Genomic DNA, 12,684 nt, shown 5'->3' with positions numbered 1-12,684 from the left:
GAAAGGGGGGGGGGTATAAGGTGGGGCCAACCCCCCCCCCCCCCTTTTTTTTTGTGGGGCCCCGGGACCCCCCCCCCCCCCCCCACCAACGCACCCCAACCCCAGCCCACCCCCCGCCCCCTTCCCGAGAGAGCAGGCGCATCTTTGAGGATCGGTCCGGCCCAGCTTGTCAACACGGCTACTTCGGCCGGGCCGGCGCCGCAGCACGCCGGGTGGTGGGTGCCCGAGCCCGGCAGCAGCAGCAACAGCCTCGAAGGCGCCGCCGATCGGTACGTCGTCGTCGACCCCCTCACCGCCGAACTCGCGCCCCAGTTTTGCCTCTTGCACAACGTCGTGCCCTGCCGCGTCCCCGAGCCCGACTCGGCGGAGCTGGCGTCGCTGGAGCTGGCGCTCGAGCCACACATCGCCGAGGTGACCGCCCAGCTGGGGACGCTCTCCGCGCTGATGCGCGGCACCCTCAACTCGGCCCACCCAATGAGCCACGACTACCAGCGACTCCACCTCGGCCGCAACTACCGGTCGACGCTGCGCGACCTCTTCCTGAGGTACGGCGCGGGGCGGCAGGCCCGCCCGGCCGCCGTCTCGACGGACGCGGGCGACGTCGCGCCGATGAGCATCTCGCCGCACGTCTCGCCGCGCTGCTCGCCCCGCCTCAGAGCGTATTCGCTCCCGTCTTCCCCGCGAGGCCTCAGCCCCACCTCGCCTGCGGACAGCGACGGCGGGGCGGAGCAGCAGCTGAGGGAGCCAGCCCTCACGCGCTCCGCCTCGCTCAAGCGCGCCTCGCCGCTGCCCGACCTGCGACTGCCGCCCCCCGCGCCCAAGCGGCTCGCCGGCGACGCCCTCCGCTCGATCCCCTCCCGCGGGTATGAGTCGATGCCTCACAGCCGGACGGGTTTCGTGGACAGGCGACGGCCTCCGCTCGATCCGGTCCTACCCCTCGCGGCTCTCCGAGGCGGTGGGCGACGCCGCGCCGGACGGAGGCGAGCCCGCGCCGGGCCCTGGAAGGAGCAGCATCGACGGCTCAGCCGCTCCCCTCGTCTTCAGGCGAGCCGGTGCCGAGCCGTGTCCGCTCGTATGCGTCGCTTGAGGCGCTCGCCGCTTCGGCCGCGGCCGCGGTCGCCGAGCTGACGCCGCTCTGGAACAAGGGCCGCGAGGCGGTCGCGCAGGCGGTGCAGCACGTAAACGAGATTGCCATGTTCTGAGCCATCCCGCCCCTCGGGCGCTTCTGCGCGTCTCCTGGTTGCGCTGCGGCGGCGGTGGGGGCCTCCGCTTTGGGCGCGCTCTTCGCCGCCGCCCGCCGCTGCGGATGGATCGCAACGGGGCCTCCGCCAGTTAGCATGGGCGCCAGCGGCACACCCGTTTGTCGTCGCGTTTGCTCTCCGTAACGCGGGAGGGACGACCGGCCAGGCTCTCTGTGCCAGGAGCAGGACGAGCGATTATTGTGAGAGAGTCTGATTCACTATGAGACGTGGTTTATTTTGTATACTCCTCCTTTCTGTGGGCGTGGATATGTTTTTCCGTCAAACGACCGACATGTCAGATGTCACAGGAGAGACACAACAAACAAGCACACAACATGAACGTGAGACATTTTGATCAAAACATAGAGGGAGCGGACCGTGAGTTGAGGAAATCGAGGGACGCGACCCACTTCGCCACAGACGGTCCCGCGCCTCGCCGCTATGACGGGCACACGCCCCGCACCGTCCGCTGTGTGCCCGTCTTTGTCCGGAGTGAATACTCCAACGCGCTCGTCGGTGGCGGCTTCCCTCAACCTGCGCCGCGCTCGGCGAACCTCGACAGCGCTTTCGGTGGCATGCAGCTCTTTGCAACAGAAGCCTGGAGAGCAGCTCCTCTGCTGCTCACACACTCTGCACAGTTGACACAGCCTACTGTGCGGCTGCCACAGCTGTGACAGCGATGGGCTCGCCCTCACTGGCCCTCAGTCACTTGTGCTGCGGCTTGTGTGAGCGACACTGCTTGGCGACTGCCGGCACACTGTGAGACCGTGGGTGTGAGGTAAAAGCACGCTACCAGCGCTTGGTCACATCGGCCCCGAGGTCAGATCCTTCTACTCTGTTGATGACAAGACTTGTCTACTCGCTGGAGCCGAGCAGGAGGGCCCGGCGCACAACCCCTGGTCAACTCAGGGTCCACACCCCGTATCGAGAGTATTGTCACTACGTCTCGTCCACCCGCAGCCGCTCCCGCCGCTCCCTCTGGCCCTCCCTCGCCGTCGGAAGGGCGTAGTTCGGGCCGCTCTCCTCCACGCCGGCCAGCACGACCGCGGCGCTCACCGCCTCGACGTCCGTCGCCTCCTCCGCCGCCGGCTCGGTCGAGCCGCCCGCCGCCTCCCGTACGGCTTTAGTCGGCGCTGCCGCTCACGCTCGTGGTGTGCTGCTCGGCGCTCGACGCCGCCGCCCTCGTGCACACACGCCGCCTGCGGTGCCATCTCGGCTTTCGCGCGCAAATTTGTGAATTGCGTACAAACTCGGAAGAAGGCCCTCGAACGCGCGAAAGCGCCGGCTTTCGAAACTCGGCGCCCGCCCTCTTTCTGGCCGCGTCCCTCCCCTGTCCGATCTTCTGCATTCCTCTTTTCATCTGCACGTGGGTGTTGTCCGATCTTCTGCACGTGGGTGTTGTCATGTGTGACGTCATCATAGAGAGACCAACACCCACGTCCCACGACCCCCTCTCTCGGGCTGGGTCGTGAGCAAAATGTGAGCAAAAACGGGATGATTTTGGTCATCCGTCAAAATATCTGAAGATCCTTCTATAGGATTCTCCCCAAACCTTGCTCAGCTGATCCAGCACATGGGCCGTAGGCCAGGCCTGGGCAAAGAAACCAGGGTTTGCCCCCCCAAACTGGCCCGGGAGGTTAAGAGAGACTTGCTTGTCTTCTTGAAAGCACTGTTTTTTTGAGCTAGCCTTCGATGTTAGGAAACAAAAAAAGAAAGAAAACAGACAACCCAGGGAGGGATGGGAGGACGGCACGCCGCCACCACACAGGGATTTTAAGGAGAGGGGTGTTAGGCAACAAAGCAAGGCCTTGGAGCACTTGCGACTTGGAGTGCAGACTGCAGTCATTAACCGCACATCCAGGGCCGGGGAGCTAAGAAGCGCACCCAGCGGGCCTGATGATCGGGATCGGGTTGCGGGCAAGAGAGCCCTAGCCCCGGGGGTGCGCGTTCGCAGGGAAAGGGCCTTAAAGTAAACACAGTTCTCCGAGGGTTGGACCCGTGTACCGGGTTTCCCCTTAACTGCAGAACGCCCCCTCTACTCGGAGCTAACAGACACACAACACTGTCTCCACGTACGTACACGGATACGCCTCATGTGTGCCCGCCCGGCTCCGGTCCCCGAGTCCCTTCCTTCGCCCGTCGGGGCGAGCCCTCGGCTCGTCCCGGTCCCCGCTTGCTCGCCTTCCGGGCGTTACCAGACTGCCTCTCTGCAGTCGTTTGCTTTCTGATGCCTCTTCCTCGGCTGTGGCCTCGCCTCCGCTTCGCCTTCGGCTGGTACCGCAGCCTCCGAGAGCGTCGACGGCCCGGCCGGGACCTCCCCGGGCGAGGACGGCGGCATTGGGTCGTGTCGCCTCCCCTCCCGGGGAGGACGGGCCCACTCTCCCTGGTCGACGGGTCGCGCCCGCACCCGCGGTCTCTCTATCGTCCTCGGCTCGCCCCTCCCCTCCGCCGGCCCCTCTTCAGGCTCGGGGAGGCGTGGCCCTCCTCGTCGTAGATCACAGTGGTCCAGCCCTTCGCGGTGTTTTTTTTTTGAAAGTGTGGCCTCGGGGGACGGGGGCGGCCCCCTGCCCCTGCGGCCATTCTAGCCGTTGTTCCACGCGTCGGCCGTCCACCCCGCTCGTGGGGGGGGGCCTAGCTCTCGTCTCCCCTCGGGAAGGGGGGGGGGGGAGGGCCCGGATTCCTACCGCTAGCTCTCAAACGACACCACGGTTTTTTTCGTGCGGCCGCGGGCGGGCTGCATGGAGGGCGAGCTGCTCCTCACCCCGAGCACTCCGGGCGCGTCAGTACTATCAGTGCAGCGAGGCGGGAAGAAGCTCTTTGGGAGGGCGGAAGCGCAAGGCAAAACGTCAGTGTCGAGGGTGCAGGCGGAGCTATCACTTTCGCCGTGTGGTTCGATGCTGTCTCTGATCAATCGCGGAAAGGCATCAGTGCACATCCGCACGGCCGGGCAGACGAGGGTGCTCGCTGCCGGCGAGGCGACTCAGCTTGAGAGTGAGGCTGAGGTCGAGCTGGTCGCGCCACTGCGCACGGTGGGAGATCCGATTCGCAAGAAGGTGGTCCTTTGCACCTGGCGCGTCCCGCAGCTTCCACGCCCGGCACCGTCCACTCGCCCTCCACTGGCGCCAACGACACCTCCGGCCGCGCCACCGCCGCCGCCGACTCTATGCCGCGCTGAGCCCGAGCCGCCGCCGCCCCCTGTCATTGAGTCTGTTGGGACCCCGCACGGGGCGCACGCGGCGGTGTCGGCAGCAGTCAGCGCCACACTGAGCACCGTCCTTGACAAGTGGAGCATCAAGCCGCGTGTGGTGGGTGTCTCGGCATCGCCAGCCTTGGCGGCGTCCTCGTCCCGATCGCCCGGGCTCTCTTCCACGGCCCTGCCGGAGCCAGACGCGGCGCTGGTCCGCGCCAAGCTGGTCGAGGCGAAGCTCGCCGTTGCCTCGGCGCGCCAGGCGCTGCGCGAGAGCGGCGCGCCGGGCCACCTCTCGCGCAGCGGCGGCGGCGGCGGCGGCGTGGAGGAGCTGCTGAGGGAGATCTCTGGCGTCGACGCGCTGCTGCGGTCGGCGGTCGAAAAGGCGAGAGCGCTCGTCCGCTCGTCGACCCCTCCCTCGACCCTAGCTTCTCGGAGCTCTCCCATAGGCGAGTCTGCTCGGCGAGGGCAGGGCAGTGCCATCGGCAGGCGAGGCGGGTGCGGCGGGGATGGAGGGCGGCGACGGCAGCGGCGGAGAGGAGGTTTATGAGGTGGACCTCGCGCCACCGCTGGAGGGCTCGTGCGCTGGCAGCGGGTCCGGGGAGGCTCGTGTGGGTGGCGGCGCGGAGGGCGAGTGCCGGGCGGAGGAGAGGGGGGAGGCCGGCGCGGCGGAGGACGCGCTCGCGGCTGCAGGGGAGGGCGAGGGCGGCGAGGGCGAGGCGCAGGTCGAGGAGGCGGAGGAGGCGGAGGAGGAGGAGGAGGAGGAGGAGGTCGATGGGGAGGGAGGGGCGGAGGGGGAGGGGGAGGAAGACTCTCTGCGCGGGGCCGTCGACCGCGAGGGCGTCGAGGCGTACTGGTACGACGACAGCGACCGGCTGGCGAGGCGGCTCGCGAGGCGCGGCGGAGGCCGCAACACGAGGCGGCGCAACCAAAACAGCTGGGTGCAGTGCGACGACTGCTGCGCGTGGCGGCTGCTGCCGGCCGCGCAGCTGCCTTTGCCCGACCAGTGGTTCTGCCACATGCACCCCGACTCGGCCTTTGCGTCGTGCGAGGCCCGCGCCTGGCCCGTCGAGGTTGGCCGCCAGTGGCAGGCGTCGCAGATCCTGTCGCAGCAGCACGGGGACGAGGCGGGCGGCGACTGGGCGTCGCAGGAATCGCGCGGCGACGAGGTGGCCCCGCCGCCGGTGCTGGCGCCGCGGGGCGGGGCCAGCGGCGAACCCTTCATCACGCTGGGCGCGCTGAGCGCCCGCGCGGAGCTGCAGCTCCACTCGAGCCAGGAGGAGGAGGCGGGCGAGGACGGCTTGTGGCACTGGAAGCAGCGCGCGGGGAGGCACCGCCCGTTGCGCTACGCAGAGTCGGAGGGCTGAGGGCGGCGGTGCGCGCACTCGCTATCCCCGAATCCTCCTCCTCTCCTCTGCGCTCTGGGCGCGCGACGCCCCGGTGACGACCCGGGCTGGCGCGCGGGTGGCAGTGGGACGGAGGACCCGCTCCTTTACCGATCACCCATTATACGTAAAAAAGAAGAAACGGGAGCGCGACGCCCAAAAAAAAACAAAGAAAACAGCTCTGGGCCGGCGCGGGGCCCCCCGGAGGCACCGTGCGCCGCGCCGCAGTGCGGAAACGGGGGGCTCCGGCGCTCATACTCGCTCATACTACCAACTTCCCGATCTAACCCGGTCTAACAGAGGGCAGATTTGGAGAGATCTCGAGGAGTACATACAGATAGACCCTCCAACCACCAGAAAACTCCGACCTGATCGGTCGTACTGACCGCCGACTGATCACTCCAGACAGCAGACAGGCCGACGTCCCTGCACGTGGCCGGCCGGGCGAGAGGCTTGACACGATCCGACCCTGCGACCCTGACGCTGCTGCTCTAGCTATCAGCCATGCACTGCTGACTGCTGCCACAATGTGCGACCTGTGCTGGCCCACTTGGCGGCCTTCCCGGTCAGTGGTGAGGCGCAGTTCAGAGCTGTCGATGGCGCGATGCCGCACTGGTCCCACCGCATTGGTGACACGAGACCACCAAGTTTGCCGGTCCAAGAGAGAGGCACCGGCGCTGTCCTCACCTGAGAAGGTGCGTGGTCCCTCTTGACTGCCCATGCGCGCGAGGCTGTGTAGGCATAGCCTCGAGAGTGCCAGCAGCCAATCCGAGGTGACGCGCATTGCGCCAGAAGCGTGCACGCAGCTGGAAGGACACCTTCCTACTGGCCGTACGATCAGGTCGTCACTGAATGCTTGATACTAAGGCCGCGAGCTATGCAGGTGATCAATTGTGCATCATGGCACGGTCAGCTGCGCCGACAGGCTGTCGCAAGGCGTGATAGCATGGCCGCAAGTACGCCGAATTCCCATGAAAACAAGTAAAAATCTCGAAAAAAGAAAAAAACTCCAAAAAAATCGGCGCCTGCGGCGGGCCATGGGACCCCATCTCCCCCCCCGCATGGACACCCTCTGGGGCCCCCGCGCCGGCCCAGAGGAAAACAGGCAGCCAGGCGCAAGGGAGGGCTACTCACACACACACACACACACACACACACACACACACACACACACACACACACACACACACACACACACACACACACACGCAAGGGAGGGATGGCCAAAAAGGGGCAAGGCGTGAACCTCACGCCACCCGGGGACTGGGGCAGCGAAGGACCAAAAAACAAAGCACGGCGCGACGGCGAATGGTAGAGGCACCGAATACGGGTAAGCTGCTGCTGTGCGGAGCCGAGGCGGTTGGCGCCAGGCGCGTCCGTGCCCCACCCTCGACGCCCGCGTGCCCGCCCGCGCGTCCGCCTCCCTCCGGCCCCGGCCCGCCCCTCTCGCTCCTGCGGTCTCCCGCGCCACACCGCCGTTTGCGCGAGGACCGTCTGAGGGATGGTTTGCACCTCTCTCACAAGGCGCCTCGCCGTGGCACTTGTTGTGTGTGCGCGTGCGACGGCGGACGAGATTGCCCGCGCGCCCGCCCGCGCGTCCCAAGCGGCGATCACCCTGCCCGTCCCGTCGCGACGCCTCTCCTCACTCCCCTCTCTTCATCGCACCTGCAGGTGAACTTCTTTGCCGTGACCGAAAACCCGTCCGATCGTGACGGGCAAGCCGAGAGGCACCAGCGCCGCACCCGAGGGGGTTAGCGACAGAGCTTGTCGCGGTCGTTTACGGTACGGTTGTCGCCCCGACTTGCCGGCTGTTGCCCGACTTGACGTGGGTGGGACCCCCCCCCCCCCCCCTCACGCCCGCGCGCCCGCCCGCCCGCCCGCCCGCGGCGCTCACGCCAGCACGCCCTCGCACATCTGATGAGGACCGCACTCAATGGGCGGGCGCGCGGGTGCGCGGGCGCGCGCGCACTCAATGGGGTGGGTTGCGATCGCATGCACGTGTCGGCGTGGTGTTCGCGCAAGGCCGGTGCCGTATTATTTCTAAACCAACGCGTGTAGTGTTTCGGGCTCTGCGTGGCAGAATTTCTTTTCATTGTGCGGCTGCAAATTCTTTTCATTGCGGCTTGGACGCCTCCTCAATCGCTGTGACGCTTGGCACTCTGCGCGGCCCGTTCCCGGCTCAAACCGCCGATCGCCGGTGGCTCGCGCGAACCTTGGCGGACGGTGCAAGCAAGGTGAGCAGCGGAAGCTACCGGCAGCCCACTTTTGCGCGCCCTGTCTTGCGCCGCGGCGTCGGAAAGCAGCGCCAGCCTCGATTTGCAGTGGCCACCTCAGCTCACCGCGATGCGCACGCTCACACGCGAGGCCCGCTTGAAGTGGCGATGTCTGCGCGATGACGACGCTCATCTCCGCCCGGCACAGGTCTCGACGCGCCCGGACAGCGTCGGCATGGCCGAGGATGTGAGCGGGCCGGATTCAGAGCCGGATTCAGGCCTGCAGCCCCACGCCCGCCCCCGCCCGCCACGTGCGCTGTGCCGACGCGTCTCGTGCGTGCCCGCAGTGTGCGTCGTTTGCTGCGAGAAGTACGATATCGAGCGGGCTGGTTCGGAGTGGAGCAGCCTCACGAGGTGCTGTCAAGAGTGCGACACGCAGGTCTGGCAGCAAGAGCTGGACCGCATCGAAACAGACATGGAGGCGTATGCTGCAGAACGACGCAAAGCCGAGCCGAATCTGCCAACAGTCGTTGCAGTTTTGGAGAAGCTGTGTGGAACGACCGACCCGGCCATCGATTCCAGCAAAGCCTCCTTCTCTCTCCCCGAGGATTCACTGCGGCTTCTGCGCGACAACCCGACTCTCGCCGACTCGATCTCCCTCTCCTCTCTCGCTGTCATGTGGTGGAAGCTGGTGCTCAATCCAGTGCCCCCCTACCCGGCACTCAAATTCGACTCGGAGCTGCAAACGCTCGAGGAGCGGCGGCAGTGCATCCAGCAGCAGCTCGAACCTCGCCACGGCGAGGTCATGTGTGTCGTTTCGATCCGGACCGCAGAGGGAGAGGTGATGCACGCCGTGACGCAGGAGCAGATCGACGAGGCGGTGGCGCGGGGCGCCGAGCTCTGGATCATCCAGGGGGTCTGCAATCGCGACGTACCCGGCGACTCCTCGAGGACGGCGCCGTTTTGGCTGGAGGGCACGCAGACGTCTTCGAACTACGACCTTCTGGTGCCCAGCGCCTACGACGGCAAGCTGGTGGTGATCGTGCACCTCAACTCAAACTTCACACACTGCCGATGCCGCTTTGACGCGTCGCTTCGGGTCGTGCGCTCCGCCGGCGACGAGGAGGGCGACGAGGAGGGCGGCGAGGAGGGCGGCGACGGCGTCGTGTTCTCGTTCCGGCCGCACTGCCGCGAGAGCGACGAGTACACGGACGGACAGCAGGAGCTGCAGCTCTCGTTTGCCGCGTACCTTCTCTCTCCAGTCCTTCGTGCCTTCACCTCTCCCGGCGGCGGCGACGGTGGCGGTGGCGCCGCCGGCAGCAGCAGCATCGCTCCCCGGCCCATCATCCGCCACGTCGCCTTCGCCGCCTCGGTCTGCGTGGTGGGCGGCGGCAGCGGCAGCGCCATGCTGCTTGGGGAGACCGCCCACTTGTCGCGCCCCGTCGGCCGGAGCGGCGTCTGGGTGCACGAGTTCGCGGGCGCCACCGTCGTGTTCACGCGGCTGCCGCACCTGTGCAACCTCTTCGCGTTCGACCCGTCCGAGACGCTCGCGCCGCTGCAGCACAACTCGACCAACCTCGCCACGTCGGCCTTCTCCGTCTCGCTGCTCAGCGCGGTCGCCGAGAAGCTGGACGGCGCGGCCGGGTCCGCCGTCGAGGAGCAGGTCGATCTCGAGGGGATCGTCGACGGGGTGCTTGAGACGGTGGCGACCGTCATCGTCTCGGTGCTCGTCGCCCACCGCGCCACCTTCTCTGAGACCAGCTGGAAGAAGTCCCTCGCGCTCCTCGTCGGGATGGAGCTGTGCGACGGCGAGGGACGCGTCCTCGACTCGGTCACGATCGAGACGCTCACGGCGATCGTCACGCTGAAGGGGCTCGGCTCTGGCGGCTGGAGTCTTACGGCGTGCAAGACCGGCGGCCGCAACTCGCTCGGGCGACCCGCGACGCAGGAGGAGATCGACCTGTTTGTCAAGCGCGGCGGCTCGATCGAGGTACTCGATGCCCTCGAGCGCGTGATCCGCCGAGGCGACGTCGGCTGCCGCACGAGCGCGCTCCTGGACGCGAAGGCCGAGGACGTCGCCGCCTTCATCCGCAAGGCCAGTTCGCAGCTGCCCGAGGACGAGGCGAAGCTGGTGGTGGCGATGCTCCCCACGTCGGGCACGGTCAAGATCTCGAAGCTCGCGAGGGCGAAGGGCGAGCTCACCTGCGCCGCCGCGAAGCCCGTCTCGCACGCCGACCTCGCCGCCCACGACAAGCTCCGCACCGAGTACAACAACATCGTGCCGGAGGAGGACCAGCTGCCGCTCCTGCTCGGCATGAAGCGCGAGTTCACGCGGCGCCAGTTCGCCACGGAGAAGACGAGGCTCACCGTCGCCGCCGCGAAGCCCGTCTCGCGGCTCAACCAGCTCCTCGGGCGCAAGCTCTCGCAGCGTCACCCTACCACCGGCCGGCTGGCGTGGATGAACCCGCGTGGAGGAGGGGTCCACTGGACCGCCCTCGCAAAGGACCCCGAGATCGAAGCACTGGTGAAATTGAAGGCCGCGGCTGATTCCCTGCGAATGCATGCTCTCCGCTCGATCGCCCTTTCCGGCCTGGCTGACCGCTACGCACTTGCCTTCGAGTCGAACCTGGCCGAGCAGCGCCGCTGGCTCCAGCTGCTCTGCGACGAGCTGCGACCAAACGGCGCAACCATGCGGGTTTCTGACTGGGAGAAGATGGCCGTCCTGGCCGCCGCCCGCAACATCCGCTGCCTGGCTGACAAAACGGCAACGCAGCTGAAAGGAATGCGCGACACTCAGTTGGCTGCAGGCAAGCGCTCCGCCGGCTCCGGCTCCGGCACCCTCATGCTCGTCCTCGCGGAGGAGCACACGGCGACGCCCGGCCAGCCCGCATCCGTCCCTCTCGGGGCTGGACCCGTCAAATTGTGCAGCTCCTCGATCCGCCTCGACGGCTCGCGCGGCATCCTCGTTGCGGCAGAGGGCGACCACGTCTACGTGGACGGCGTGCACCTGCCGCGGGGGGCGGAGGCGCCGCTCCTGCCTGGCGCCCGGGTCGAGGTGAAGCCGCCATCGCCATCGCCGCAGCCCGCCGCCTCCGTCCCCTCCAACCCCGACGCCTCCTCCACCGTCACCACCGACGCCGTCGCCGCCGAGCCCGCCGCAGCCGAGCCCGCCGCCCCCGAGCCCGCCGCCCCCGAGCCAGCCACCATTGAGCCCGCCGCCGCCGCGCCCGCCGCCGTTGAGCCCGCCGCCGCCGAGCCCGCCGCCGTCATCGTCCCGCCGCAACAGCCTTGGCGCCACCGCCCGAACCAAGCCAATCTTCTGGCCACCGCTGCCGCCACGCGCTCTCTCGAGGAGCTGCAGCGCGGCGACCGCGCCGCAGCGCAGCGGAGCGCGCTCGAGGCACTGAGCCACGATGAGACGAGCCCGGCAGCTCTCGACGCGGCGCGGAAGTCGGGGCTCGTCCGGCAGCCGCAGCGCCTCGCCCTCGTGCGTGAGAGCCAGAGCGAAGATGCTCCGCGGGTTATCCCGCTTCCCGCCAACGGCGGCCAGATCACCGTTGGCCGGTCGCCGCACGCGGATCCGATCAGCGTCAGCGTGCGAGCAGAAAGGCTTGTTTCCTACGACTAGACCTGGATAGACCAAGGCACAGTCGAATCGATCTCCTGCACCGGGATGGCGTCAAAAACGGGGTGATTTCGGTCATCCGTCAAAATATCTGAAGATCTGACCGGGGGATTCTCCCCAAACCTTGCTCAGCTGATCCAGCCTGGGGGGAAGGCCAGCCCTGGGCAAAGAAACCAGTCCCTCAACCGGCTTCCCTGAGCGTCACAGCTCGGTGATCGCGCCGGCCGGACACCACTGTAACGTCCGTTCCGGGCATTTGAACACGACCTTCGGGGGCAAAGACATGGGCTCTATGGCTCAGACTGGACTCCTCTTGGTCCCTTCTGATGCCCTAGGCCACACCTGGGCCTTACCTGGGGTTCTAAGGGCCGGCCAGGGTTTGCCTCCCTAAAGGGGCCCGGAGGACCTTAAGCGCGTTAAGGTCCCGCCGACCGGTGCGGGGCTCTGCCTGCGCTCGGCACCGGGCACCGCCTCGGTATACAAAATGCGCCTGCGGGCGGCCCCTCACAGATCACAGATCACACATCTCCTGCACATCTGTCATCTCAGTAACATCTCTCACATGCTCCTCTCTGAACCTCTCGCAAGTGGAAGTGTGCTCCGCCACCTCGAGATAAAGCCGTACACGAGAGAAGATGGATAGTGAGAGCGTGCCCCCGTCCTGTGGCAGTGTGAGTTACTGCTTCGGCCTTCGCTTCTTGTTACTGTACGCTTTTCAAGAAGCGCCTAAATACCGCCACTTCCTCCTCGCCCAGGTTGGGCACGCGGTGCCCTCCCAGCGGCAAATAAATCTCGCGCACCCCCGCGGGGTCGAGTGTCGCCATGAGCTCGCGCGTCATTGCCGGCGGCACGTCTGTGTCCTTGCCGCCGTACAGCACGAGCGATGGCAGCGGCAGCGGCGCAGCAGCCGCGCCAGCGACAAGCTCGGAGTGTTCGGTGTGGCGAGAGAGGCGGCAGGAGAGGAGGATGGCAAAGCGAGGGGCGGGGACGCGCGAGGCGAAGGAGGGGTCTCGCATCGAGAGGAGGCTGAGCG

At 67.3% G+C, this 12,684-nt stretch overlaps 1 protein-coding gene across 1 annotated transcript; it reads left to right on the top strand.

Moving 5' to 3' along the window:
• Positions 1-186: 186 nt before the first annotated feature.
• On the top strand, positions 187-1,538 carry EMIHUDRAFT_465935 (hypothetical protein; the record flags this gene model as incomplete). The annotated part of the gene is made up of 3 exons (XM_005758549.1): positions 187-832; positions 906-980; positions 1,045-1,538. Coding segments are annotated over 3 exons (764 nt in total), but the record flags the coding sequence as incomplete, so codon positions are not given.
• Positions 1,539-12,684: the final 11,146 nt, after the last annotated feature.

Source organism: Emiliania huxleyi (genome assembly GCF_000372725.1).
Source record: "Emiliania huxleyi CCMP1516 unplaced genomic scaffold EMIHUscaffold_86, whole genome shotgun sequence".
Classification (NCBI taxonomy): Eukaryota; Haptophyta; order Isochrysidales; family Noelaerhabdaceae; genus Emiliania; species Emiliania huxleyi.
Note: the sequence above shows the minus strand (reverse complement) of the source record. Positions and strands in the feature narration are given on the sequence as shown.